The 25775-nt window shown below is 47.9% G+C and overlaps 1 protein-coding gene across 4 annotated transcripts in view; it reads right to left on the bottom strand.

Moving 5' to 3' along the window:
• Window positions 1-25775, bottom strand: part of CD82 (CD82 molecule) — a 42322-nt gene that overhangs the window by 13979 nt on the left and 2568 nt on the right. Inside the window, exons 2-4 of one of the 4 annotated variants that reach the window (XM_065683470.1) lie at window positions 21950-22105; window positions 8858-8939; window positions 3606-3678 (exon numbers count right to left, since the gene is read on the bottom strand). In XM_065683470.1, coding sequence (XP_065539542.1) covers window positions 3606-3678; window positions 8858-8920 — 136 coding nt within the window. In that variant the 5' untranslated portion in view covers window positions 8921-8939; window positions 21950-22105. Of the gene's footprint in view, window positions 1-3605; window positions 3679-8857; window positions 8940-12947; window positions 12970-21949; window positions 22123-25775 lie in introns of those variants that run through there. The other 3 variants (XM_065683471.1, XM_065683473.1, XM_065683469.1) reach the window with 3 other exon arrangements.

The following is a 25775-nucleotide window of genomic DNA, read 5'->3' as shown; positions in this document are numbered from 1 at the left end:
GGACTGCAAAGAGGCATGTTGGACATGGAGACACAAAGCTGCTTCTGGGTGTCTTTTGATGAAGAAAGACTTTCAAAGCCAACTGCAGGTCTCCATTATCTCAGTCTCAGAGCCTGGGAGACGCAAGGTTATTCCAAACAAATGAACCTTGTTTGGATAAAGTTAATGCTGACTGGATTTTTAAATCCCTCATGAACGCACTCTGAGTGAGAGGAAGATAAAGCATGTTCTATTCCACAGCTACTGCCTATTTGCTTCAATTCCTTTTGCTACCCATCAGGGAAGTGTTTTTTCAAGTCATAAAACCTCTTTTTGGTTTGGCTTTTTGCTTTAATGCACTAGTCCTTGTTTCAGCCATTCTGGTTTCACTTATCCACTTGCAGTCAGCACACAAACTCTATGTAGCAAGAGCTACAGCTAGTGTTGAGCATCGGTGATGTGACAGGTTACTTGACAAGTCAGTGTTGAATGTCTTGTGGCCAGGCACTCATTGAAGGCTCTTGCAGCACTTGTGTACGACCACCTGCAAATAGAGGCTATTCCTCTAGCATCAAAACAGGTATGATGCCAAAATTAGCTGCTTTTACATATCCTGCTATTGTGTCTGCAATAAATGTGCTCTTGAACACCCAAGAGAGGTTTCCAACCAAGTGTAGGTACTATTATTTCAAATGCGCTGGTGCTGCCAGTCCTCTCCCTCCAACATTTAGTCTGCAAGCAACAAAAGAAACAAGCTTTTACATTTGGGTTGGTCACAGGACTGTTTCTTGCAGGATAGGATTGGTAGGAGCAAGCATTACAGCATGCAAGTTGAGGAGACACTGGCTAGAAATAGTAACCAGAAACCTCATTTATCATTAAGAGACATTCTTAAACCTGCAAGCTGAGCAGTGTACGGGAATTCTGGGTGTCCAGTGATTAATGAAAACAATGTTCCTAGAGCTCAGCATTTAGTTTCCTGGACAGAAGTCCCAGAAGGCAAGCTTCCTCTGAGCTCCTGAAATAGGTTAAAAGAGAGTAACTGAATCCAGACTAATGCTCTCCCACCTAACACATTCCTCCCTTCCTTTGTAATACCTGGTGCAAGTCACCAGGCACCAAACTGTTTCCCTAGAACACACTGAACAGAAGAAAAAGATCAGTTACCAGAAACAATGAACCAGAGCTGTTTGCCACACAGGTCACTTTGGACACTTCAGCCTTGGTTCATTTCCAGGCCAGGCTCTCCCTGGTTGGACACACATCACAGAAACCAGGATCCTGCTCCTGCTTCCTCAACTTGGGACTCTTGCTGTGCAGGCTAGGTGCTGATACTGCAAAGCCTTTACTGAAGTAGCAGCCTTGCAGGAGTGGCCTTCACCAGACTACACTATTCCCTCTCCTAAAATCTGCTTAGCCACCATACAAGTATGCCAGCACCTCCAAAATGCTAGCAAGGAATTGTTCAGTCAACTTAGGAAAGAGAAAAAGGCATTTCCCACTCAAAAAAACTTCAGAGAAGTGGCAGAGGGACCAGAGCCATTGCTCCTCTTCTCAATACGTCTCCAATACATCTTGTCTTGCAAGAAAAAGCTCTGCTGGCAGGATGACTCCTGCTCTGTTTGCTGTTGCTCCATGTTTTCCCCTGTGCTGGGCAGGCGGCCAAGCAAGTACAACAGGCTCCTTTGGCAGGGCTGGAGTGCCCTGCTGCGCTGAGCTCCCTCCCTGGTGCCTGGGTTACTAAAGCAGAGGGAAAGAGGGGCAAGGCCTGGGAAAGGAAGCAAGGGGGCAGGGAGAAACAGCTGATACTGGAAATCTCCAGGAAGGAAGCTAAATCCTTCAATGCTCCCTTAGCAGAGATTCTGGGTAAAATGGGAACAAGCAGGGCCAAGCTGAGGGACTTCTTACTTCCACAAGTGATAGTAACACTCATCAGCCTAGGGAAACAGCTCTGGCCCACTGGTACTAAACATGCCTCAGACTGTGAGGAGTGCTGCAAATAGCCAAGCCCTGACAAGCCAAGCCTCCTTTTTGGCTGCCTATATTAGAATCATGCCCCCACTTTATTAATCAACACCCTTTGTTGTGCTTCTTGCCCTTCTAGTATTGCAGGAGCAAGCCAGATGCTACAGCACAACAAACAGCAGTAATATCTGTGTGTATGGCATTAGTGGGAGTGTTGTTTCTACCCAGCACCTTCCAAAGCCAGGCTGGAGTGTTCAGCAGGATTTGGGGGATAAAACCCTTTACAGTGGAGCTGGGAACAGGGCAATGAATGCCATTACTGCAGTGTGCAAGCAGCCCTCCTGCAGCATCTGACACTGGTGCCAGAGTCAGCAATGCTGGAGGTAGTTGCACCAAGTAACCAGACCAGCCAAGCAGAGCAGTTGTTTGATATCCCCTCTAGAACAAAGCCGAAGGAAGCAGAGCTTGTGAAGGATGAAGCTGAGCTGCTCATTTGGTGATTAAGCTCCACTTCCAGCTCTGCAAAGCCCAGGCTCTGGTAAGCCAGCTCAGGTTTTTTGGGTTGTTGCAGAAAGCAGACTTTCTGTTAAGACTCAAGTCGATGCTCTTGGCTGACTTAGAGGAAGGAAGCAAGCTAGCACCTTGCACCTGCAGCAACACAAACCACTTCTGATGGCCAGGCTAAGCCTCATGAAGCGTGTATAAATCAAGTATGTTTTAGAAGTCAGAGCAGAAAAGACCCATATCTTTCACACACACACCCCCCACCCCATCCCCCCCCCGCCCCGATCTACATCCTCTCCTGCTTAGGGACAAACATACTGTCTACTTTCAATGTATATTAAGCATCAATAAAACCAGGTACTTACTTTCTTTGGCATTTGAAATTGTCAAATTGAAACAGATCATTACAGAAAGCAGTGGGAGCACGGGGGACTCAGAGAAACTACATTAAGGCATTGCATGTGATGGTAATAAGAAAGCTGTTGTGGAAACACAGAGCATGCGGTGAAGACAGGATGAAATACTAGCCCTTATGTTTAACATGATGGATTTGGATTGTTGGGTGAAGAGGCAATGGTCTCAGTCTGACCCTGGTGTTGAAATCCACAAGACCAGGAGGAATGCTGTGTCTCCAGGGTTGTTCTCTTTCCCCCTTTCCCTGATAGGGTCCCACTGTGCTATACACCATGCTACTGCTCAGGTCACAGACTGTGCATAGAAGTATTGCTGTCCCTAGATTACACCATGGTCAAGCACAGCCCCGGACCAGAGTCAATTCAGAAGGAGAAATAGAATCATAGAATCATAGAATGGTTAGGGTTGGAAAGGACCTCAAGACCATCTAGTTCCAACCCCCCTGCCATGCCTATAGGGATGCTGGGGAGGGACTCTTTGTCAGGGACTGTAGTGACAGGACAAAGGGGTAATGGGTTAAAACTTAAACAGGGGAAGTTTAGATTGGATATAAGGAGGAAATTCTTTCCTGTTAGGGTGGTGAGACACTGGAATCGGTTGCCCAGAGAGGTTGTGAGTGCTCCATCCCTGGCGGTGTTCAAGGCCAGGTTGGATGAAGCCTTGTGTTGGATGGTTTAGTGAGAGGTGTCCCTGTCCATGGCAGGGGGGTTGGAACTAGATAAGATGAAGAAAGATGGTCTTACGTAGAACTGCAATGAAACTGGTTTTGTCGGCCAGAATCCATATCCCAAAACCCAGGATCACAGCACCCAGGATCTGAAAGAGTAAGAACAAAACACATTAACTGACTTATTATTTTAGACAAAGAAGACGCAGCAGTTGCCATTCTCCATACTTCCAGAGTGAACGCAACCATTCCTTTGCTGTTCCCATCCCATCTTCTCCATGCTATCCTCCCAGAGTAAACAGGATTAGCATGACTCCAGGAAGATCACCTCAGCCAACTGCACAGGAGCCCCAGGTGCTGCTTGGCAGCCCTTCACACCATGCTGCAGTAGTACATGATGCTGTACTGGATAACTGTTTGAAACTGCCTGAGGAAGGGCCTCCCTGCTGCTAGAACCTTGTTTTCAGAAGCAGAAGGTAAGCATAATGCTGCTGTGAAGAACCAAGGAAGGACAAACACATCTAGCATCTGATTTTAAAGATGTTTTTGGAAGACAGAAATCCCTGACCCTATGGGACCAGGCTTCAAGCCAGCTGCCAAAGGATTAGATATCTGGCAGCTGGAACCTTCCCAGGAAGGAAATCTCTCTTGTCAGGCTCTGTTTTAACAGTATAGCTGCAACCCACAAATGCAATAAACCAGCAGCATTCACTTTGCATGCAGATTCCCTTGAGTGCTTTTCCCCTTCCAAAGCCAAGATTAGGCAGTTTGGTTTGGTCACTACTTTATAGCACAATACCCCAGGCCCCCTAGTCAACACATCTTGCCACCAAGAGAGTCAAGCATTATGAAACATCAGCCATGGCCTCAGCCTTGCTCACCATAGCCTTATCCAGGGCAAGGATTAATAGAGCAGTATGTCCCTGTGAGGATTCAGCTGATTCCAGACACTGAATTGAGAAGGCAAAAGACATACAGTTTTTCCCATATTATTTTGAAGGGGCAATAGAGGGGAAGTGTGCTCTGTTTTAGCTTCTAGGTATCACCATGCCTTACACTACACTGTGAGGTGTTTGCAAGTAGATGATCCTGACTCCCAAATTAGGATGAGAGCACCATTACACCCATAATAATGTAACTAAGCTGAGAAGCCTTTAAATCTGCAGGTTTGATAAGGAGCTGAAACTTGTACTGTTCAGCCAACAAGCAGCAGCAAAAGCTGGAAATCACTTCTCATGCAAAGACCTAAAACAGGCACTGAAGAAACAAGGGAAGGACAAGGAATGCACGTGAGATGCTTTCAGAGGATGTGAACTGCAAGCAGCAGCTCTTACATCAGCAGGATTTCAAGACAGGATAAAGTGAAATACTGAATAAACCAACAGGGCTGAAAAAGAGACTGCAACTCTATGCTTCACTAGAGAATGTTGGGATATTTGGGAGCCAAAGGAAAAGCCAAACCACCACCCGAATACAGCTGGCAGAGAGGGCTGTATGGACACACACTGGCTCCACATCTTGAAAGTTTACACTATGCTTCAGCTCCTCATACAAAGAAGCTTTTCTGAGCAAAGATAAAGCAACAGTCTGAAATAAGCAGCTTCCAAGCTTTCCTAGCTTGGCAGAAGACAGAACATGTAGATAGCTCTGGGGACAGGAGTAGAAAGTCACCAAGCAAGTTCCTCATCTAGGAAGATGGTTGAAGATGACTGATTCTGCTGCAGAAAAGATGTAGCCTTTGTATCGCAGAAAAACATAATAATAATAATGATGATGATGATGATGACGATGATGATGTAAGATGGCAGTAACAAGATTCCCCTTGCCCAATCCGCTGATCAGACTAGAAAGGCCCCTTGCACATGCAACAGATGTGGTGCCTATAAAATCCCTCTCAAGCTTGGTATTGCCAAGAACTGCTGAACTGACAGTTTTGAGGCAGCCTCACACTTTAACTATAGTCTTACTAAAATATTTGTCTTAGCAAAGACACAAACCGGGCTGTGTGTGACATCCCTCTTGGCTCGCTGACCCTGAAACGTCACCTAAGTTTTGCTGTTGCTGACAAAACACAGCACAGCTGCTGAGCTGAGTTCCTGGGAAGTTCTTTGTTATGAGGTGCTCAGATTATCCGAGGCCTGTTTTCACTCTGATCTTTGCTCTAGTCCACAACTTGTGTGTTTGCCAGCAGCTGCTGTGGAAAAAAGTAAAAGGGGAAGGCAGGGAGAAAATGCAGTGCTATTAACCACAGTGTATTTAACTCCTAGCAGGACAGCATCTCTGCTCAGCATCTTCAGAAGCTTGCATAGCATGGTGAGGCTGCTTCTGCCACTGGCTTGGCTTCAGAACCCCCACAGAAGAAATCATATTCGCCTTCCATAGGGCTTAATTCCTCTGCTCCACTGCTTTAAACTCCCACAGTAGGGGAAGGATGTTTCCCCTGAACCCTTGGGATGGAGATTTCATCCCTGATTTCAGCAGGATCCTATTCCACAGCCAAGCCAGAAGGATGCAGCTCCCTCAAGGCAGTGCCAACAGTTTGCCAAAGCAGAGCCCAGTGAAGAAGAGCACGGATGAGCTAAGCTGTGATGCAGCTGATACCTTTCTGGAGTCCCCAGCCATCCTTCCCTTCCCACTCAGACTGCATGAGGCAACATTGAGCCGGGCACAGGGAAAGGCTCTTAAACTCCAGGCTTTGTTTTAGGTAGCAGCCTTCTGTTCCATTTACAGAAGGGTTAGAAGTAGGACAGACAGTTATATATTCTAAACAAATAGCTTCCAGAGACTGTTGAACTTGTCTCACAGAACTGTTTTCCCTTTAAGGAGAAGCATCTGCTATGGCCTGTGTCTGCTACCCAAGAAGGTAGAGATGTGTTAAGTTTTAATTAGAGAAACTAAGCTCATACTCCAAGCTTATGGTTTTGCTACCTTTTGCAGCAAGTAGGCAAGCAGTCCATATAACTTTGATCAAAGCAGGTCAAACCCTTCCCTGAAGTGAGCCTTCATGCCTGCAAAATACCACAAAGTCCCTGAACTACTTCAGCTACAGCAAGGGACCTCCTCACAGGCCTCGCGCTGTGGAAGTGCTATTTCAATGACTGACTGAACTCTAAAAGAGTCCCTAGCATGTGACTAAAGGCTTAATTCATCAGCTCCAAGCAGGGCTGGAGAAGGCACTTCAGACAGCAAGGGCAGCACAGGATGTGATCACAGAGGCTCAGCTCAAGGTTCAGAGCAGACGTGGAGCTCCATCACCAGCATTAATGTTCACATTTGTGCATGCACTCTCCTCACCAAAACTCAGCAGCTCCAGGAAACCAGGATGAGATATATAAAACCTGCCTGTGTTGGGAGCTCGCAGCAACTCAACAGTGGCTGCGCTGCACAGTGGGCTTAGCAAAGAGCTCATGAAAGCAGCTTCTCCCTTTGGTCAGCACAGACCGCCTCACACCCCACCTTAAAACTCTTAACTCTACAGGACCAGCTCAGTGCATCAGATGAGCCTTCCCCAAGAGGGAGAGGGGCTGGCTGCTACACCAGAGGAGTTGGTTTGGAGCCGGGTGTGCACAAAACAAAGAAGAGCTGCTTCCCATCGCTTCCAATCCAGACAGGAGTGCTCAAGCCTCCCCAGGACCCACAGAGGGATTCAGTGCCTGGACCCAGGCTCAAGGATAAAGGAAGATTAGACAGTGGCCGGGCACTGGGCTTCAGCAAAACCCAAATACTGCCTTAACCAGTGTCTCCTGAGAAGCAGAGCTGCATTTAAGTTGCACGTTAAGTTGCACGTTAAGTTGCACGTTAAATTGCACCTTAAGCTGCACCTTAAGTTGCACTTAAGCTGCACCTTAAGTTAAGCTGCACCTTAAGTTAAGCTGCACCTTAAGTTACGTTATATGCTGCTTTAAAAGTATCACCTCTTCAAAAGAAGAGATAGCCTGGATGCTAATGCATTCAGAGGAGTCCTGCACTGCTAGGAAGAAATGCCTGGACCCAGCTAGATTTTTCCTACCCTTAAAGTGAACCAAATCGCATTCCAAAAGATCTAGTGGCACTTGAAAAACTTCTCCTCTCCCTTTCCTACCAAGAGCCTTCCCCATGGATGCTTTCAGCATCCCTGACTTTCAGCCCTTAGACCAGGCTAACTACTCTTAGGATGGAAGCAAGAAGCGGAGAGGAAAGATCCAGCAGGGCAAGCCAAGGGAAATCAGATCCAGATGTGCTTCAGGCTCAAACCCATGTGCAGCAGCACAGAGCAGCCATGAAGGAAGCAAGAGTAAAGCTCTCTGCAGCGACAGAGACCAGAAAGCAGTGTTCACCTTACCATGCTCCATTTCCCTCCCTGCCCAGCCCTTCCTTCCCCTTACATGCTCCGCAAAGAATAACATCAGACAGGCCCTTTTCTTGCCAGCATGTGGAAGGCTGAAACCTTATGCTTCCCACTACACCATGCCACTGCAGGAGGGCAGCACCAACAGCATCCCCATGGCACACAATATCCAAGCTTCACAAAAGGATGCATGCAAGGGGGTGTGTGGCACTCCCAGGCCCACTCTGATCCAAAGAAGAGCTTACCTTTTGCTAAGCCTTACACTTGAAAGTAACTGTACCCAGTGGGCTGCTTCATTTCCCCAGGCAAACCTCCCCCAGTGTTCCCCATTTCCCAATTCTATTTCAAACAGGGGACTTGGACTAATTCATCTTGTTAAAAACCAAAACCAGCCGCTGGGACTCAAACAAAATTAGAGTTGTTCTTTGCAGCCTGCCTGGCCTATTTAGGAGGGCAATGCCATTACTTGGCAGGTTTTGTACTTTGTTGCTCAGGGGCAGCTCAGCTGCTGCTCCAGATGTGGCAGAGAAAGTAGTTACAAGCACTGTCCTTCCAGAACAGACCCATAGCTCCTGTTTTCCCTTCCCATTCCTCCCTACCACAGGAAAGGAGCTATGTGGATTGGAGACAGCAAGTGGGTACTGGGAGCAGAACATACCTGGGAGTCACACAGCAGCTCTGATGACCTGCAGCTTCAGGGATTCCCTCCTTCCTTCCAAAACTGACCATTTTATTTAATGAACACACTGGGCCAACATCCAGAAACAAACAGCTTTCCAGCTTACTTTAGTACAGGCCTTCCTTTCTACTCTGCAGATACCCATGATACTTACGAGGAAGAGGAGATTGAAGAGGAAGATGCCCATGATACTTACAAGGAAGAGGAGACTGAAGAGGAAGATGCCCATGATACTTACAAGGAAGAGGAGACTGAGGAGAAAGATGCCCATGATACTTACAAGGAAGAGGAGACTGAGGAGAAAGATGCCCATGATACTTACAAGGAAGAGGAGATTGAAGAGGAAGAGGAAGTACTTGGTGACTTTCAGGCAGCCAGACCCCATCTTCTTTCACTTATAAGACCTAAGGGGAAAGTAAACAGGAAATCGGTTATGTTAGTGACAGGTCATCCAGGCAACTTCAGAGCAACACCCTTACCCTGTGCAGAGCTCTGGATCATCTGGCAGAGCTCAGAGCAGATACCCAGCATGCATGTGCTCCATAGACTACCTGAGCTGCCTTCTCAGAGCAGCAAAACAGGACATCACCATCACTACAAATACAGCCACTGCTGCCAAGACCTCCTGGAGAGTGACAGAGGACTATAGGCAGTTACAGAAGACACGTAATCACAAATACACTGGTAGTTCCATCACCATTTATACAGACTTTGCATTAATAGTATCAACCCAAAGCATCACCTCTAACTACTACTTCCCAGCAGAGAAAAGGGATGCACATATCTGAGGAAGGAACTCACAAGGCCAGCTCCCTTCCCCAGATAATCTCATCTCCTCATGACTCCTAAGCAACTGAAGGGACAATAAAGAGCAAGGCCAAGGGGTCAAATTGAAAGGCAGCACTAAATCAAGCTTCCTGAATGCAACTTGGCACCTGATGCTTTGAAGACACATGAGGACCAGCGAGTCAACTCCACAGTTACATACAACCAATCCTGCTGCAAGATCAAGACAGGCAGGATTTCAACAAGTCCCAGTTTCCAAAGCCAACCCCACAAGTTGGAGGCAGTGTGGGAGCACCGATAAGACAGGATGCTGGTTTTAGTTTGTTGGTACCAGCCACACAAACTACACATATCCATGGGGTGACTAGCACACAATACAAAGAGGGCAAGAGACCACCTTCAGTGCAGGTCTTCACCACAGAGAGAAGGTATTTTACTATATCAGAAGTTAACTCTCCTTGACTACCATGGCTGAAGCCTATGTAAAGCATGAGAAGAGATGACAAGGTTGCCCTCAACACTGCAAATTAGGCAGCTTATCAGGAATGGATATGAGGTCTTCATGCTGTAAGACCCAGGGAGTAAATGGATCTCTATTATTGCAAGCTACTTCCATTCCCACTTGTCTGACAGCAAAGAGTTCAGATGCTAGAAAACAGTCCCACAGACCCTCTCCACTAGTGCAGTAGTGCAGTGAGCCTCCTCCTGGGGAAACAGCACAACCAAGTAACACATGAGGACTGGTGGGAGAACATCTCAGAGGTCAGCTTTGCTGCCTCTCCTTCCTCCCCTGTGCTCAGTTAGGTTTCCTGCAGAGGCACTGGAGATCTTTTAGGTTCCTTAAAATTTGCTCTAGCAAGTTCCTTGCTCAAAATAGACCATGCTGATTTAAGAAGCATCAGCCAAAGGAAGAGCAATGCTAGGCTGGGGTCACCAGTGTGGCTTGGGAGGAGCCAGTCCCAGCAGAGAGCAAGGTCAGCAGGGTTCCCTGGGCCAATCTGGGTGTACCGAGGGTCACTAGAGCCTAGTATGCTCTTTTGTTTCAATCAAAGGCTTTTGCTTAATCCTATTAAATATTTAGGTTAACTCTGGAGCTAAACTGGTACATGGGCATTCTAGTCTTCCTACCAAGCAATGGTCACCCTCCAACTATCACAAGAGAGCACAAGTCTGAACTCTGTGGCTGAAGAAAACAGTGCTGTGGTTTCAAGGGGCACCATAGCTAGAAGCTGTGCTAAGCCCATTGCTGCACCACACCTAGCAAGGTGCTACTGAGATGGGCAAGCAGCACAAGAAACAGTCTCAGCCAGATGAGCTCTTAAAAATTCCACGATATACTGATATATATTGCACCTAGCGAGCTCCTACCGCACACTCGGGTTAGCACCATCTCAGTCTCTTCTATTCAATTAACTCCTCAGGTCGGAGGCCATAAAGCAGCACTCAAAAGCAGGTCTTTCAAAATAGCCAGGGAAGGCTCCTGTAATGGTTTTTGGTCCATACTTACACAAGGTATCAAATCACAGCATTCCCATTCCAATGCAGCCATTGGCTATGAGCTGGTTCTGTTCCAGCACAGATGCACTATATGACAGATGCATCATTACCAACCTATAAGCAAGTGAAGCCTCTCTGTTAGCAGATTTTCACCTTTGGTTAGGGACAGCAAGTTTAGTCAACAAGCCTTGCTCATTTCAGAGCAGTTCTGCTACAGCTGATATGCCAGTTTGCTGTCACAGAAGAGGTGTAACCCAAAGACTACCATATCTTTTAATAGTATCTAAGAAAAGGGGTGAGTATTCGAGTAAGGAGAGCACTAATGTTGCTTCCTTAAAACTCTGTGCTCTCTCCTTTCCTTTGTAGGAGGAACGTTCTCTCAGACTGTTAATCCTGGCAGGCACCAACACCTAAAGACTGCACTTGGAGAGGATAATGAAGTTTCCCCATCCAGCTGGCTCGCTTACTGGCTTCACCATGAACACATCTCCTCTTAATAGCATTGCAAACTGGAGCCTGGCAGTCTAACCAGAACATTGAGGCAGCCAGGTCCCCAGGCAATGATGTCTGTCTGTTGTGGGGGATACAAGCATTTTCCTACTCTTCAACATAGCCAAAAACTAAGTCATGCACAAGGCACTGGACTTCTTACCTTAAGATGTCTGGTCCCTGGTGTAATCCTCCTTATTTTCAAGCTGGAGATGCAACTCCCAGCAGCTGCTGATTTGCTTCCTAGCACTAAACAGCCATGTGCTGCCTGTTTCCAACTCTGTCCACACTACTTTGATGAGTTAGGAAAGCAGAGATTTGCAGAGCTGTTAGGATCTTTACAAGAGTTATCTAAGATAATTAAGTCATCAAACAAGTTGAGAAGAGCTGGTGTGGAAGAAGACCTGCCTGAGGCGACAGATTGCTTTCAAGGCTCTTCTAGCTATTTGTTAAAGGCAGACTGTCTTCAATGTTTATTAAAGAAAACAACCTCAGACTGTGCATTACAGCATTACACATTGTTCTTCTCTTGCCACAAGGAGATATAACTCTTTCATAGCTCTTAGCAATAAAGTAATTCAAAGTATAGTTTTCAAGCCAAAAGAAAACCAGGTTTTTAGGGGTTTGCTTTGAGTTTTTGAGATAGTTAAGGGATCCACACTAAAAAAAATATAAGAGATCTTCCAATTGTTCTGCTATCCTTAAGAAATTAAACTCACTTTTGTTCATTACATTAATGAAACTCCTTTTCAGGTTAGACATAGGGAAGTTCAGGTTAGATATAAGGAAGAAGTTCTTTACTGTGAGGGTGCTGAGGCACTGGAACAGGTTGCCCAAAGAAGTGGTAAATGCATCATTCCTGGCAGTGTTCAAGGCCAGGTTGGACACAGGGGCTTGGAGCAACCTGCTCCAGTGGAAGGTGCCCCTGCCCTTGGCAGTGGTTGGAACTGGATGAGCTTTAGGGTCCCTTCCAACCCAAACCCTTCTACGATTCTAAACCCCTTCCTTCTGATGTTGCACAAGCAGTCACAAAACTAGCAACGCTGCCATACAGTAGAAGGAGCAGCTCAACCAAATTTGAGATGGATCAGGTTTGGAAGCAGATGCGCTTGGAGTTACCACAAAACAGCATATCCACATCCAATTGGCAGTGTAGGGCTGACTTCGGAGTCTTGCCTGCCTGTGGACTCTGGCAGTCACCATTTGCCTTTTGAAGCTGGTCAACTTTAAGCCTGCGGCAATGCACGCAAAGGTTTCATACATGAAGTACTGCCTGCAACTGTTTGTTTCCTCCTCTCCCTCTCTACCCCAGCTGCTCTGACCACTCAAGTTTTCCTTCCCAAGCAGCCGCACCTACTCTTTTCAATAATCCTGCCCATATGCCTCCAAGTTTTCCCTGTCATTCTCCAGACGGATGCCAACTCTGCAGAGGATTTCATAAGAGACTGTACTGTCAGCTTGCAGAGGGGTGTTTCTCCCACCCTCTCATTTCCAAGCCCGTAAAGATATGCAGGATTATTTACGCTCATCTATCAGACTGCTGCTTTGAGGCATCACTGCCGTGAAAACTTGGTGGCCAACACAGCCTGGTCAGCTTCAGTGTAGCTGATCATGGGTCTTTCTTAGACCAGCTTCAGCACCTGAACTTGAAGGAAGAACTTCACAAGGCATCAAGTGATCCAGGACCCCAGCGTTTCCTATGGGGGAGAAACGGGACAACTCCACACAGGCTAAACCAGCATCAGGGGATGGCTTCTGGCCCGTTCCACCACCTCCAGCTCCCAGGCCTGATGCTTTCCCAGCAACAGCGATGACAGCAACACTGGTATATGGAGCACAAAATCCAGGACACGTGTCTGAGGAGAGGCAGACAGAGGCCAGCTTTGTTAGAGACAGCAGAGGAGTCCCATCACAGCTCAGAGATTAGCTTATTTTTGTCACAGCCACCCTCCTGCAGAAGGTGACTGCAGTGAAGGACAGGCGGTATGGGGAGAGCCAAACACCTCTGCTTCCCACCAGCCAGCAGCACAGGAGCAGGAACACTCATGCAGGGATGTTACGACCACAGCAGCCAAAGGGTAGAGAGGGTAAGTTAATGAATAAACACAATCCTGCTCTCTTGAACGGCATTCTCTTGGAGTCTGCATCCAGCTCTAAGGCAACAGCACAAGAGGGATGTGGAGCTGTTGGAGTGAGTCCAGAGGAGGCCATGGAGACGCTGCAAGGGCTGGAGCAGCTCTGCTCTGGAGCCAGGCTGAGAGAGCTGGGCTGGGGCAGCCTGGAGAAGAGAAGGCTCCTTAAGGGGAGACCTTAGAGCAGCTCCAGTGCCTAAAGGGGCTACAGGAAACCTGGAGAGGGGCTTTGGACAAGGGCCTGTAGGGACAGGCCAAGGGGAATGGCTTGAACCTGCCAGAGGGGAGACTGAGATGAGCTCTTAGGCAGAAGCTCTTCCCTGTGAGGGTGCTGAGACGCTGGCACAGGGTGCCCAGAGAAGCTGTGGCTGCCCCATCCCTGGCAGTGCTCAAGGCCAGGTTGGACACAGGGGCTTGGAGCAACCTGCTCAAGTGGAAGGTGTTCCTGCTCGTGGCAGGGGTTGGAACTGGAAGAGATTTAAGGTCCCTTCCACCCCAAACCAGTCTGGGATCCTATGGATTAGATCCTGCACTTCCTCCACCCAGCCAGCACTGCATACTTGGTGCTCGCTGAAGTTTATGACTCTTGGCTCAGGCCAGCACTGTACATGCCTGTGCTGTGCAGCTCTGCTGGTAAGAGCTCAGCCTTCCTCCGCAGCACCACCCTCGCTCTTGCAGTGCAGGTATCTTCCTGATGAGTCCTGGCAGCTGAAGCACCTCAGCTGCCAACTTATTGTACAGCACAAATAAGGGGCTCATTTATGGGAGCGGTGAGAGCGCAGCAGACAAGCAGGAACAGCCTCAGCACAAACCACAGGAGCTCAGCGTGGAAATCACCGCCTTGGGACATTCACAGCCAAGTGCAAAGCTCCCACAAACCCTCAAGGGGAACCCAAGAGCAATGAGCTCTGAAGGTCAGCCCCAATGCTCCAAGAGGGTTCACATCTGAATGCATCTACATAGCCTGGAAGATGCTGTCCTCTCTCCCCCAGGCCCTCTTCCATAAGGAAAGGAAATGGGTTACAAAGAAGCTGCGGGTTGTTCCTATGTACTTTGGCCAGTTGCTCCCTACCACCAGCCCTCAAGCTCTAACGCCAGGGCATGTGAAACAAAGGCAGACCCTACAGGATGTGCTTGTACTAGCTTTTGCCAAGCTAGGATGAGGTCAAACCAGCACCAGAACTGTGTTTTTCCAGTTCCCTTTGCCCACACAAACACCTTGAATGCCCTCTACAGCTGCATACCAGCTCATTTCTGCTGTTCCTCTTGCTGAAGGGGAAAATTTCAACTGGACAGCTACAAAGAATTGCGAACTAAGGTTCTGCACCCTAATTTGCACAAGGTTAAGGCTATTCTGAAGGTTAGTGCAGTTATGTCCTGGGTTTGGCTGGGATAGAGTTAGTTTTCTCCCTACCACAACAGGTTACTTTTTGCAGTATTATCCCAATTCAAAAACCAGAACCAGATCAGGCATAGCTGATCTGAGCTTAGAGACCCACAGAAGCCAGCTGGGGATCAGAAATTGCTCACTTTATGCTTACTTCTCCTTCCAGCTCCTAGCCATACACCTGCAGGGTAGGGACAGCCTAGAAAGACATGATCTTTAATGGCAGGGGAGGAAACAGATCATCTTTTATTGAGTTCTGAGCCCTTGCACCACAAAGGCCAGCTGCTGGGAACGCTTCTCTATCCATGCACATGAAGAACAAGCACTTGGCAATCAGAGTGATGAGACAGGACAGCTTCACACAGCAGTACTAGTTAACGAACAACCAGAGAGTTACTGAGTCTCCTGTTAACAGCAGGGCTCTCAGGGCAGAGACTACAAGTTTCAGCCACATTAACATACAAAGACTATCCTAAGCAGGTCATCCTGTTGACATTAATACTCAAAGGCATTGGACTCTTAGTACACCTGGGAAGTACATCTTGTCTCTGGTAAGTAAATAACCACAGAGCTAATGAAAGACTCAGGTCTGAATTCACTGAACTTTCCGTTAAGCTCCACTGAGATAATACCAGTGGCGTAATGACCTTGAAAAGACAAACAAGATCATGTTTGTTGTGGGGATTTTCCAACCAGCATCTCTTCAAAAGTTACAATGGAGGCATTGAGGGGGAAGCTGGATCCTAAATAGTAAGGCTGCTGGTTAGGGTTACCCTCTGAAACAGGCCACACTGGCGGATGCAGTGATTTCTTACATATTTATGTATATATATATATATATATATGTGTGTGTGTGTGTGCATACGTCACTGATTCAGATACAGTTTCTTTTTGAAGAGAAGTGTCAGGGCAAGGTAGAAAACTTATTTGTGCATAATACAAATCTGGAAACAGAGGAAAGAAAAGAAGGTGCTCAGAACCGACTATCTCTTATTCCATCTACTCTAGAGATAGTTGCTTCTTATCTTAAGTAGAAGCAATTGCTTTCAAGCTAAAGGAGATGGTTTGAGTGCTAAGTGCAGAGATAGCAGTACAGCTACATCAGCTTGCAAACCACAGCACAGTCAACAAACCTTGATGTGCCATGGAATACAGCTATAGTGACACCCCAACATTAGCAACTACAAGATGCAAGCTCAAGAACGCACATTTGCTATCTTTAGAGTAAGGGGAGCAGACTTGCAGCAAGGCATCATTTGGCAGCAAGTACTGCAGAAACACCATGGGAAAGACTAAGATTTCTCAAGGAACTAGATAAGCTTCTGATAAAACTCATCAGCTCACAAGGCAAAGGTAGGTTTATTTACGGTGTACCTGGTAAGACATGAAGCTTTTCCGTTTGACTCCTGGTTTTAGTATACTGTTCTGTGAAGAGCTTGAATGCAACAGCGTCAGCTGGTGAGAGGCTAGATTAGAAAGCACCCATAGGACTGTCTACAATGGAAGAGGGTTTTCAGCATGTTTTACCACAGCAACCACATGCTGTCCAATTGGAAATACATCTTAAAAGCGTATTTCTGATGCTCGAGGGGAACTGATTAGGTATTTATAAACCATTATCCTACTGCTGAAAAGAAACCAACTCACTGTTCAGCAGCAAAGAGCAGCATGGCTTCTGGAAGGGCCTGTCGCCATCTCTATATTTGCAATCAGAAGAACATCTGGACTTCACACTTCAGTTTGGAAGCCGACATTTAAGTAGGTCTTTAGTCCTTACCACTGGCAAACTGAGAGAGTTCTTGGCTGTTTTCAGTCTGTACACTCATACTTGCACAGCATGGCAGCATTGCAGGACAGTATTTCTCCCATTTAAGCAATTCTTTCCATGCAGCAAGACCAGAGGTACAGCTCTGCCAACGGAAAACCTGGAAGAAAAACCCACAAGCACCCCACAACCTATCCCAGAGCCATTTGTGTCTCCTCTCCCCCTAAAGAAAAACAAACCCACAACACACAACTTACCAGAAATAGCAGACAGAAGAAAGAGCCAAAAGTACAGTTTAGTGGACTTTTTGTCTTTTGGATTACCACGTACTACTAGAATGTTATTTGTGCAGGTAGGGTCCAGAAGGAAGTCTCCACACTGCCTAAAACCAGCACCCAGCTCAGTAAAAATGCATAGTTTTCACAAAACTGGTTGGGCAACTCTTGTCACTTGACTACGCTGGCTCTTTAATGGCTCCAAAAATGAGACTGGTTCAGCTTTGTTTTCTGCTCTTAGAGCTGCTGGGCTGTAAACATAACCTCTGAGATGGATTCCTCCCTGCCTGTGTGTCAAAGGCAGTCCCCAGCACCTCCCCATGGAGGAGCAAAGCCCATGAGGCAGGACCTGCACCCCAAACTGCAGCAGGGTGGCCAGCACAGACTAGCAGCACCCTGCTTGCACTCAGGTAAGCTTCTCTGCAGTGCGCAGAGGATGCTACTAAGCCTTTGTCACTGCTATCAGACTCATCAGCCTGGAAATCACAGTACAAGTACACGCACAGGATGGGCTCCCAAGCCTCTCATGCAAGCAATGCCTTGGAGGTCAACAAATCTCCTCCAAGGAGTTGCACAATAACCCTCCCAATGCCACTGGGCTTGGAGATACCTCCCCGAGGCCCAGCAGCCTCCCCCCCCCCCCGCCAAAGTACCCAAAGGTTATCACAATCCAGGCAGGAAGCAAGCCTTAACACAAGGGGATTTTCCATCTTATGAGACAGCATCAGAGATTGCCAGAGTGAGGTAGGAACTAGGTAGTATAACTGACTTTTATCTCTTTTATCTTTTCCATCTCCTCCTCCCACGAGATACCAGGGGTCAAGGTCGAGGAATTTCACCTGCAAAGTTCCCTTTCAAAACAAACTGGTTTTCAGTTACTTTCATTTTCTCGGATGCTACAGCACGTCACCAGTGGGCGTTCAGCTTCACCACGCCCATGCCAAACGTGTTTCTGAAAGTCACAGCATCTGCCTGAACCGGGAAACGAAGTTTCCTATTCCTTTTTGATTCTTTCCAGGAATTCACACCCTTCTCCAGAGATACGTAGATGGGGCCTAGCAGATCACAGGCGCCAGCAAACAGCAAGGGAAAGAAGCCAAACCCAACTAGGCTTATCCACCACCATTCCCAGCAATAGCAGGATCTCCGGTAGTTCACAGCTGAAGCTAGACACTGCTAGAAGCCAAGTGCTAGAGATCCCTTTAGCCAGAAGAGCATCAGAGGACGAGCATTCCCTCATGCTTCCCAGAAGCCTTTGGACGCAGACACCAAGCCAAGTGCCCACCAGAGCACTGGAGTCCCACGATGCTGGGCACCAGCCCACTGCAGAATGGAAGTGTCTTCTGGCAGCAGGGCTCCTTCCAAGGCCTGTTCCCCCTAGGGACCATCGACAGGATTTTAAGTGGCAGAAAGGAAGAAAAGCAACAGGAAAACCAATAAACTAAACAACCCACAACTCACACCACAAAGCAGACACCTCTGGTTTGTAACTCCAAATGGTTGTGAAGATGTAGACTTCAGTCTGCTTTCTCAAACAATAGACTAGACAGGCCGTTTGTCTACTTTAATCATGCTTTGCATCAGTTCCTTTGCTGATAACAAGGCACTGATCTCAAGAAGCAGAGGCTTCGACCCTTTAGCCCCATAGATCAAGCAGAGCTGGAAGACTACTGCAGACCCAGCATGATTGGGAAGTCACAGAAGTCCTTCTGGCACAGAATAATGCCTCAGCCCATAAAGGGATGCACCTTTTGGCCAGCTCACAGAAACAGCCCCTTTACTATTTGTGATCCCAGGAATCTTGTTTTTGCCAAATACAGCATTTGCTTATTGCAGCCCCCTCGCCGTTTACCAGCTGTCTGTATGCCTGTGGCTACTGAACCACTGCTGTTCCCCTGCTAGTATGCTGGCACTGTTACATGGAATTCTGGAGCAAAGACCACAGATCAGCAGCTGTAATAACCACAGAATTGTTAGGGTTGGAAGGGACCTCTCTTCAACAGGGTCTGCCCTACCATAACCATGGGCCCTTCGCTCTACAATCTGCCAGTACCCGGAGTCAGAAGTACAGGATTCCTGCAACATCCTCACACAAAGCATCTCAGAGTCTCTCTCAGACACAAATATCACAGAAGACAAGGAAAGCAACTCAGCAAACCCATTTGCTACAAGTAGATGGGGATGGCTAAGCCAGGGGTCTCCAAACCCAATGTACTCCATGGTAAGGAGCCATTCACACACTAAGCAGTGCCACAGCCACGAAAGGTTACTGTCGGACCCAACCTCTGCCCTAGGAGAAGCTTTACTTCCCATCAGACCATCCCCGGGTTCCACTGGAGCCTGGTCTGCTCGCTGGCATGATGAGCACTGTCACAGTCTGAGGATGAGCATTTCACAACATCCTGAGTTTCACACCACAGTTACCACTTGACTCTACCAGTGGGCATGAATGAAAAGGGAAAGCCAGAGCTATAAAAAGCTTCAGAGAAACAGACTCTGTTCTCAAGCAGCCTCTCTTTTCAAAATGATGACATAGAGAGGGCAGAAGGGGAAGAAAAGCCCTTAAGTACAAGAGTTTCGAGCACAGATGTTTTGAGTCATTCCTTTCTACTAAAAACCACCCACCTGCAACCACATCTTCCCCCTCCAATATCACAGAATCATACCTTGGTTTGGTTTGGAAAGGACTTTAAAGCTCATCGGATTCCAAGACCATGGGCAGGGACACCTTCCACTAGACCAGGTTGCTGATTGGCAGGACCTGGCCACAACAGCCAAATCCCTTGCTGGTCTGAGCACCATGAGGATGCAACTCAAAAGCAATTACACGCTTTCCTCTGGAATAGTCAATCCCAGACAGAGCTGCTGTACAGTCTAAGAGATGTATGACAGCACTGTCTAGCACCTTTTCCTTCCACCTTCGCTGAGCAGTCTCCTTACTCCAACCTCTTCCTACAGGAGGAAGAAAATAAAGCTGCATTGTACAGCAGTAAAGGGCAGCACTGCGAGGAGCAGGAATAACACAGCACAAGCTGCTACAGAAGCTACAGCAAAGCCACTTCATTCCCAGCTTCCTTCCCATTCACAATCTCAGCCGACAAAGCTGGAAAACAAAAGGTCCCTCTAGAAAACACTTATCCGGCTGGAAGAGAAGTTCCAAACCTTCCGGTTTCCTTGTTGTGAAGAGGAGGAGGCCAAGGCAGACTGCTACTTGCCCCATTACCAGTGGAGGTAATCCCAGCAGGTTTAATTGGAGCAATGGGATAACATTAGTCACTTATAGACCTGCCATCTGCAGTAAAGATCCCCCCTCCACCAACCACCATCCAAAAAAAGAGGAAAACAATCGATCCATCCTTCCAAGCACCACATGCAGAGGGTATGGACAGGGCTGCTTCGAGCCAAGAGGAACAGACATATGGGATCCATTCCCCAGGAATCTGGCAGTTAAAACAGACAGCAAGACTTTGAAAAGCTGGGTCTGTTTTGGGAACAGGAGAGGTCTCCTTGGAGCCTAGAGACTTACGCACAGTGGTCTGGAGGATGGGTTCTGCTGAACATGGACCAAACAGGCTGGGTGGCCTCTTCTACCTTCTTGAAAGGGTCTCCTTTTCTAACCTTGGAGCACGAATATTGCAGGGGACTGTTTGATGGAGCGATGTTAGAAGAATGAGATGGCAATGGAGTAGTTCAGAGGTATTTGTTTTAATAAGAAAGAACTTTTAGCCGGAGTAACTGATTTACAAAGATAGGCCTCAGTGCAGAGATAAATGCTGCCATTTCAGAGAGGAAATAGAGCAGGGCTGTATCACCTTTAATCAGTAAATCACGATTCAAGCTAAGATTACTTAACAGGGCTGCAGACACTTCTTTTTCCTTTCTCTGTCCCACCACATTGTGCTCTTTCCCCTCACAGCCCTCTCCTCCAGAGACCATTTCTACATCACATCAGTTCTACAAGTTTTAATGAAGCCATATTTACTAATGACATCAAATTACAGCAAGGGATCTCATGCATCCTACCTCAGCAGGTTATGGCTGAGACACAAGGGTTCCTTTGACCCTAAGGATGCGTGCTCACCCCCTTATGCAGCAGCTTGAAGCCCAGCCCTGCAAAGACCCACTGCCTGCTCCTCCTCTGATGGATGGATGCCGTGTAGACAGCCACACACTGAAGGTCTCATGAGACCCTGGGCACAGGAGTAGCCATCAGCCAGCACTGCAGTAACACAAGTGCTGACCTGGCTCAGCTCACACTGCCACACAGGCTGTTCCTCCTAACAGCAAACACCCCATGGAGAAAGCTGTCTCTCTTCTGGGCAAACAAGGAGCAACTGTTTAGGTTCCCATGGGACAACACCGGGTGCATGGCCATCCACTTGCATACACGCTGGTAGGTCTTGCTTGTAGCTGACAGCTGGGCTAGGAAGAGGTTTCCCATCTGCCTGAAGCTATGCAAAGCAGGAACTTACTGCTTTACCACCGCCACAGCAGCCTCTGAAGCTGTAGCATGATGGATTGGAAATGAATGCAGACACCCAGGCTCTGAGACCACCAGCAGGACTGCAGCATCAAAGCAAAGGAGCCTCTGAGGTCTTGGCCATTAAAGCAGCTTGCTGTTCCTCAAAATAGCCCTCCCTTGAAATAGCCTTTTCTGCTGAGGTTGTTCGATGCAGCTTTGACATGAATTCCCATGTGGTTTCAGCAGCAGCATTTTGGCCACCTCGGGTTTGTTCCAGGAAGCCACAAGTCACAACACCACCCCCAGGGAGCAGGGGCAAGAGGAAACTCTGACTCCCCTCACATCAGGTACTGGTATCACCTCCCACCCCTTGGGAGCAGACACAACCACCCCTGTTTTAGCTGCCCTCAGGCAAGGTGTTATCAGCTCTGGTGTCAGGGAGCAGCCATCTCCTATAGAAAGTCCCACAGAGGGGATGGGGCTTGCAAGCAGGATGCTTGGGGTTTCCTACCTCATCACCAGCCTCTAAGGACCTCTGTTATACCTGCAGCCTCCCCTTCCACTCCTGTCCGAAGGGAAGTGCAGCAAACCCTTTGGGAGCAACCCCTTGTGTGCCTTTACCTTTTCTCACACACAGCAGTGGTCCAGCACTGTCTTGCACAGCAGCTGTGGAGCAGAAGTCTTCTCTAATTAAAAGAGCTTCCTTCGGGAATAGGCAGATTTACTGCACGACTCAGAGGGCTCTTCAGTTATTCCATGTGTAGTGTCTCTGCAAGCCTGCATTAGAAAGGGACCTGAATGCAAAGAAGAGCCCAGCAGTTTCTTAGACTGTTGGGAAAGCATATTCAATCCAGACAGCTGGGTTTTGTCTGGGTGGATTTCATTCCCCCCACCCTCCGAGAGACTTCAGAGATGAGCATAAATAGAACTGCTGCCTGCCTTTTAAGCCCCAGTTCCTTCAAGCGTACAGATGATGCAAAATAGTTCCCAATCTCTGCTTGGGCAATGCAAAACTTGAGGCAACAGCAGAGAGGAAACAGCCTTGATAATCAGCAGTGTCCTCAGTCCAAGCCAAGCACAGCACTCTGGATCAACACTTCTGTATGACCAGGGAGCCGAGCTCTGTGATCACAAGACACAGAAGAGTGGGAGCGAGGGGAAAGGAGACAAGAGTTTACTCAGTAAAGCACACTGGGAAGTTGAGGACGTTCCAGCGAAGCCACTCAAGACTGACTCATCACCAGCAGCTTCAGTCCAGGCTGACACACATACAGACACATGACCAGCTTCACAGGATGCTCTGATTGCACCACACCACCAGCATGAAACAAGCTCCAGAACCAATGCATGATTATAACTGAGAGGTGATGTTCTATCATCACACGAGACAGAATGGCAGAATACTCTACAAATTGATTACAAGCAAAAAGGAGAGGAGCAAAGCAGTCCACATGGTGCCTTTCAAAAGTAGGCACGTTAGCTCTGGGGTCCAAAGTCCAAAAAATCACATGATCCTGACACTGCTGAATACAGAACCTCTCTTCAATTTCTGTCCATATATATTCCATATATATTCCAAGTTAAAGAAGCCATTTGCAGGACCAAGGAGAAAATGGGAACAAAAATCTAGTAGAAAGGGAGTAAGGCATTCCCAACATAGATATTTTAGCATCTAAGACTCGAGTACCTAGAAACTGAAATACCACGGAAGGTAGAGAAACTTCCCTGGAAAGGTCTAACCAGAGCACTGAGCCATTCCGTGCAACAGTGGAGCTCCTCTAGTTAAGACTCCGCAACTGATTCCCAACCAAACTGCTAATCATCTACCACAGGAGACATGCCAGCTCCAGGCTGTGCATATTCTCATATTAGGCAATGATGGCAGCAGCCCTTGCAGTCCCAGCCAAGTGGTAGGATGCCACTTCCACACATGCTCAACGTGCTGCTCCTGAAGCCCTGCACCAATGCAGCACAGGCGATGATCCTGATGCAGAAAACACGTAGAGGAACCTCACTGGAACCTGGGCCATGGCAGCCCAAGCACAAGCAAGGTCCTGGAGTGGGTTGCTTTTCAAACCAGACAGACAGCAGGAGCTGAGGGCATAGAGCGTCCATGTGGCCCCTCGACCCCGTAACAGTGAGGGCACATAAACTTCATGGATCACAGAGGTAGTGGCCAAAGGAAGCTGCTGGTGGAGGACAAAGGCACATCCAGTGACTGTAAGTGCTTCTCCAGGGTAGCTCATGGAAATGGTCTCCTTTGTTCCCAACAGGTAAAGCTACTTCACAGCAAATTTGGGCCTTGCTATGCAAATCCCTGTAAGCTAGGTCCTCTCCCTCCTCTTTCCCAACCTGGCATGGATGGGAGCAGCAGCAGAAATGACCATGTCCCTGACTCCAGTGATGGGCAGCTCAGCTTGGCTCCAGGTCCACAGCTGCAGTGCCGATGCCTCATCCCTTCCCTTGCTGGCATACAGGAAATCTCCCTGAAGCAGAATGAGGGTTGCCTACAAGGGGAACTCTCCATTATATAATTTCAAATCTCCAGGCTACTGGATATCTTAACGTGGATAACTTGCCCCAGACCAGCATCTCCCAAGTACACATGGCCTGGGATTATCATCATACTGGAAGAGATCAGTGATGTGCTTCCAGCCCAGCAGCAATTTTGCAGTAAAAGGTAAAGCGTTTTTGTGATGCACCTATTTGCTCACACTGTGCTGCAGAGAAACTAAAGCTGCAGTCCAGAAGCATCCTTATGCACCAGTCTCCTGCCTATGTGCAGGGCTCCTGGTGGCACAGGAGAGACAGATGTTCCCGGCTCCTGAGCTCCTGTCTCAGCAGCAAGCCTTGGAAATTAAGCACGCACACCACGCTTTGATTTAACTTGCTTTTAATGGTGTTGTCCCAGTTCTAAAGCTCCATCAAGGAGATAAAAGAACTAGAGCAGTCAGCCAGACAGCCCGTGTATGTGCCTCTTCCCGCAGGAGAAAGCCTGCCTTCAGCCCAGTCTCCTTCCCTTTCTCCTCCGTATATTGAATGAGCTCCGAACCACTCAGCCTCCCTTCCCCTACTGTGTCCAAGAGGACACGGGCTTGGGCAATGAGCTGGCGGTATCTGCTCCCTGTCCCCATCCCAACAGGCTCCTGTCTTATTCCCTTTTTCTGCTGTCACCTACCAGGCAGTCCCTTTCAGAGCTGCCCACAGTAACGCTTCATCTTTCTTCCAGAAAATCGGCTTGCTCTGAATCTGTCAGAGCAGGCAAGCAGTGATTTAAGCACTCTCCAGCGTGCAGCTCCTTGTGCTTCACATATTACCCTGTCTAGGTTCAAGTCGGCCATTAACTGCTTCAGCATCTCCAATCCCTGATGAACCAGAGGGCTTTCAGCAAACAGGCTCTGACCAACCATCGAGGAACTGCTGGCACTGGCTACATCTCCTGTGCTATTCCTTTTGCCATGCCAAGGGAGCCTGCGATTTTTAGGCTTTCCTCCATTTCATTCTTTAAAAGAATACAGATGAGCCAGGAAGAGACAGAAGGGGTTAGGTAACCACTGCAGCTCACTACCTTCATGCACATGTCATTAATCATTTGTCCACGGAAAGCTCCAATCCCACATTCTTCCCACAGAATCATCAGTACAAGAGCACAGTTTATTTCTTAGGCCACCAAAGCCGACAACTGTGGGAAGGGGGCAAGGTTAATGGGCCCCAGCTCATCCTTTACCGTGTATAAGGACCCCAGATCCCAGGATGTCATGATCCATATTCAGAAACAAATGAAGGCAATGAAGGAAAAGAAGGGGATGCAGATGTCATGCTCCTATTTTAGAGAGGTGAAGTTAAAGCACCCTGGTTGAGGGCCAGAGTTCCTGGCAATAAGAAGTTAGTTTTGATGCACACAAGTTTTTCCAAAGAGGAAACTGAAGAAGTGAAGAACTGAGGCTCCGGTCATCCCTTGCTGAAGCATTGCTACCTCCTCCAGCTTTCCAAGCCACTCAGCCTTGGCCTGAGTCCTCCCATTCACCAGTAAGCAGAAACAAAAAGGAAACCAGGAAGAAAGTGGCTGACACACCACCCACACCATTGAAGTGAAGCAGTAATTAGCACTTCAGATAGCATGGGGCATGGTCCACCTCCCAGCATCACCCTGGCTTTCCTGTAACAGATCCTGTGTCATCGCTGCCCAAGGTTTTTGCAGCGGTGCCTTTTAGCCTCTGCTGTGTGCTTCCTGCTGTAACAGTGCCAGGGGGCACCAGGACCCACAGCCATGGTTTGGGGAAAGCACCTCAGGGTCTGTGGTTACCAGAGGTCTGCAAAACTCCCACCTACATCTCTCCGATTTAAATATCTCCTGGATGAACGTCTGCAGTCCTGGATGGTCCCCTGCTGCCTTACAGCTGTGACACAAGGACACGGAGATACAGGAGTGGGATAAAACCTTTCC

This window comes from Lathamus discolor, chromosome 6 (genome assembly GCF_037157495.1).
Source record: "Lathamus discolor isolate bLatDis1 chromosome 6, bLatDis1.hap1, whole genome shotgun sequence".
In the NCBI taxonomy this organism is placed as follows: Eukaryota; Metazoa; Chordata; class Aves; order Psittaciformes; family Psittacidae; genus Lathamus; species Lathamus discolor.
The sequence above is the reverse complement of the archived record's forward strand: the minus strand, read 5'-3'. Positions and strand labels throughout refer to the sequence as shown.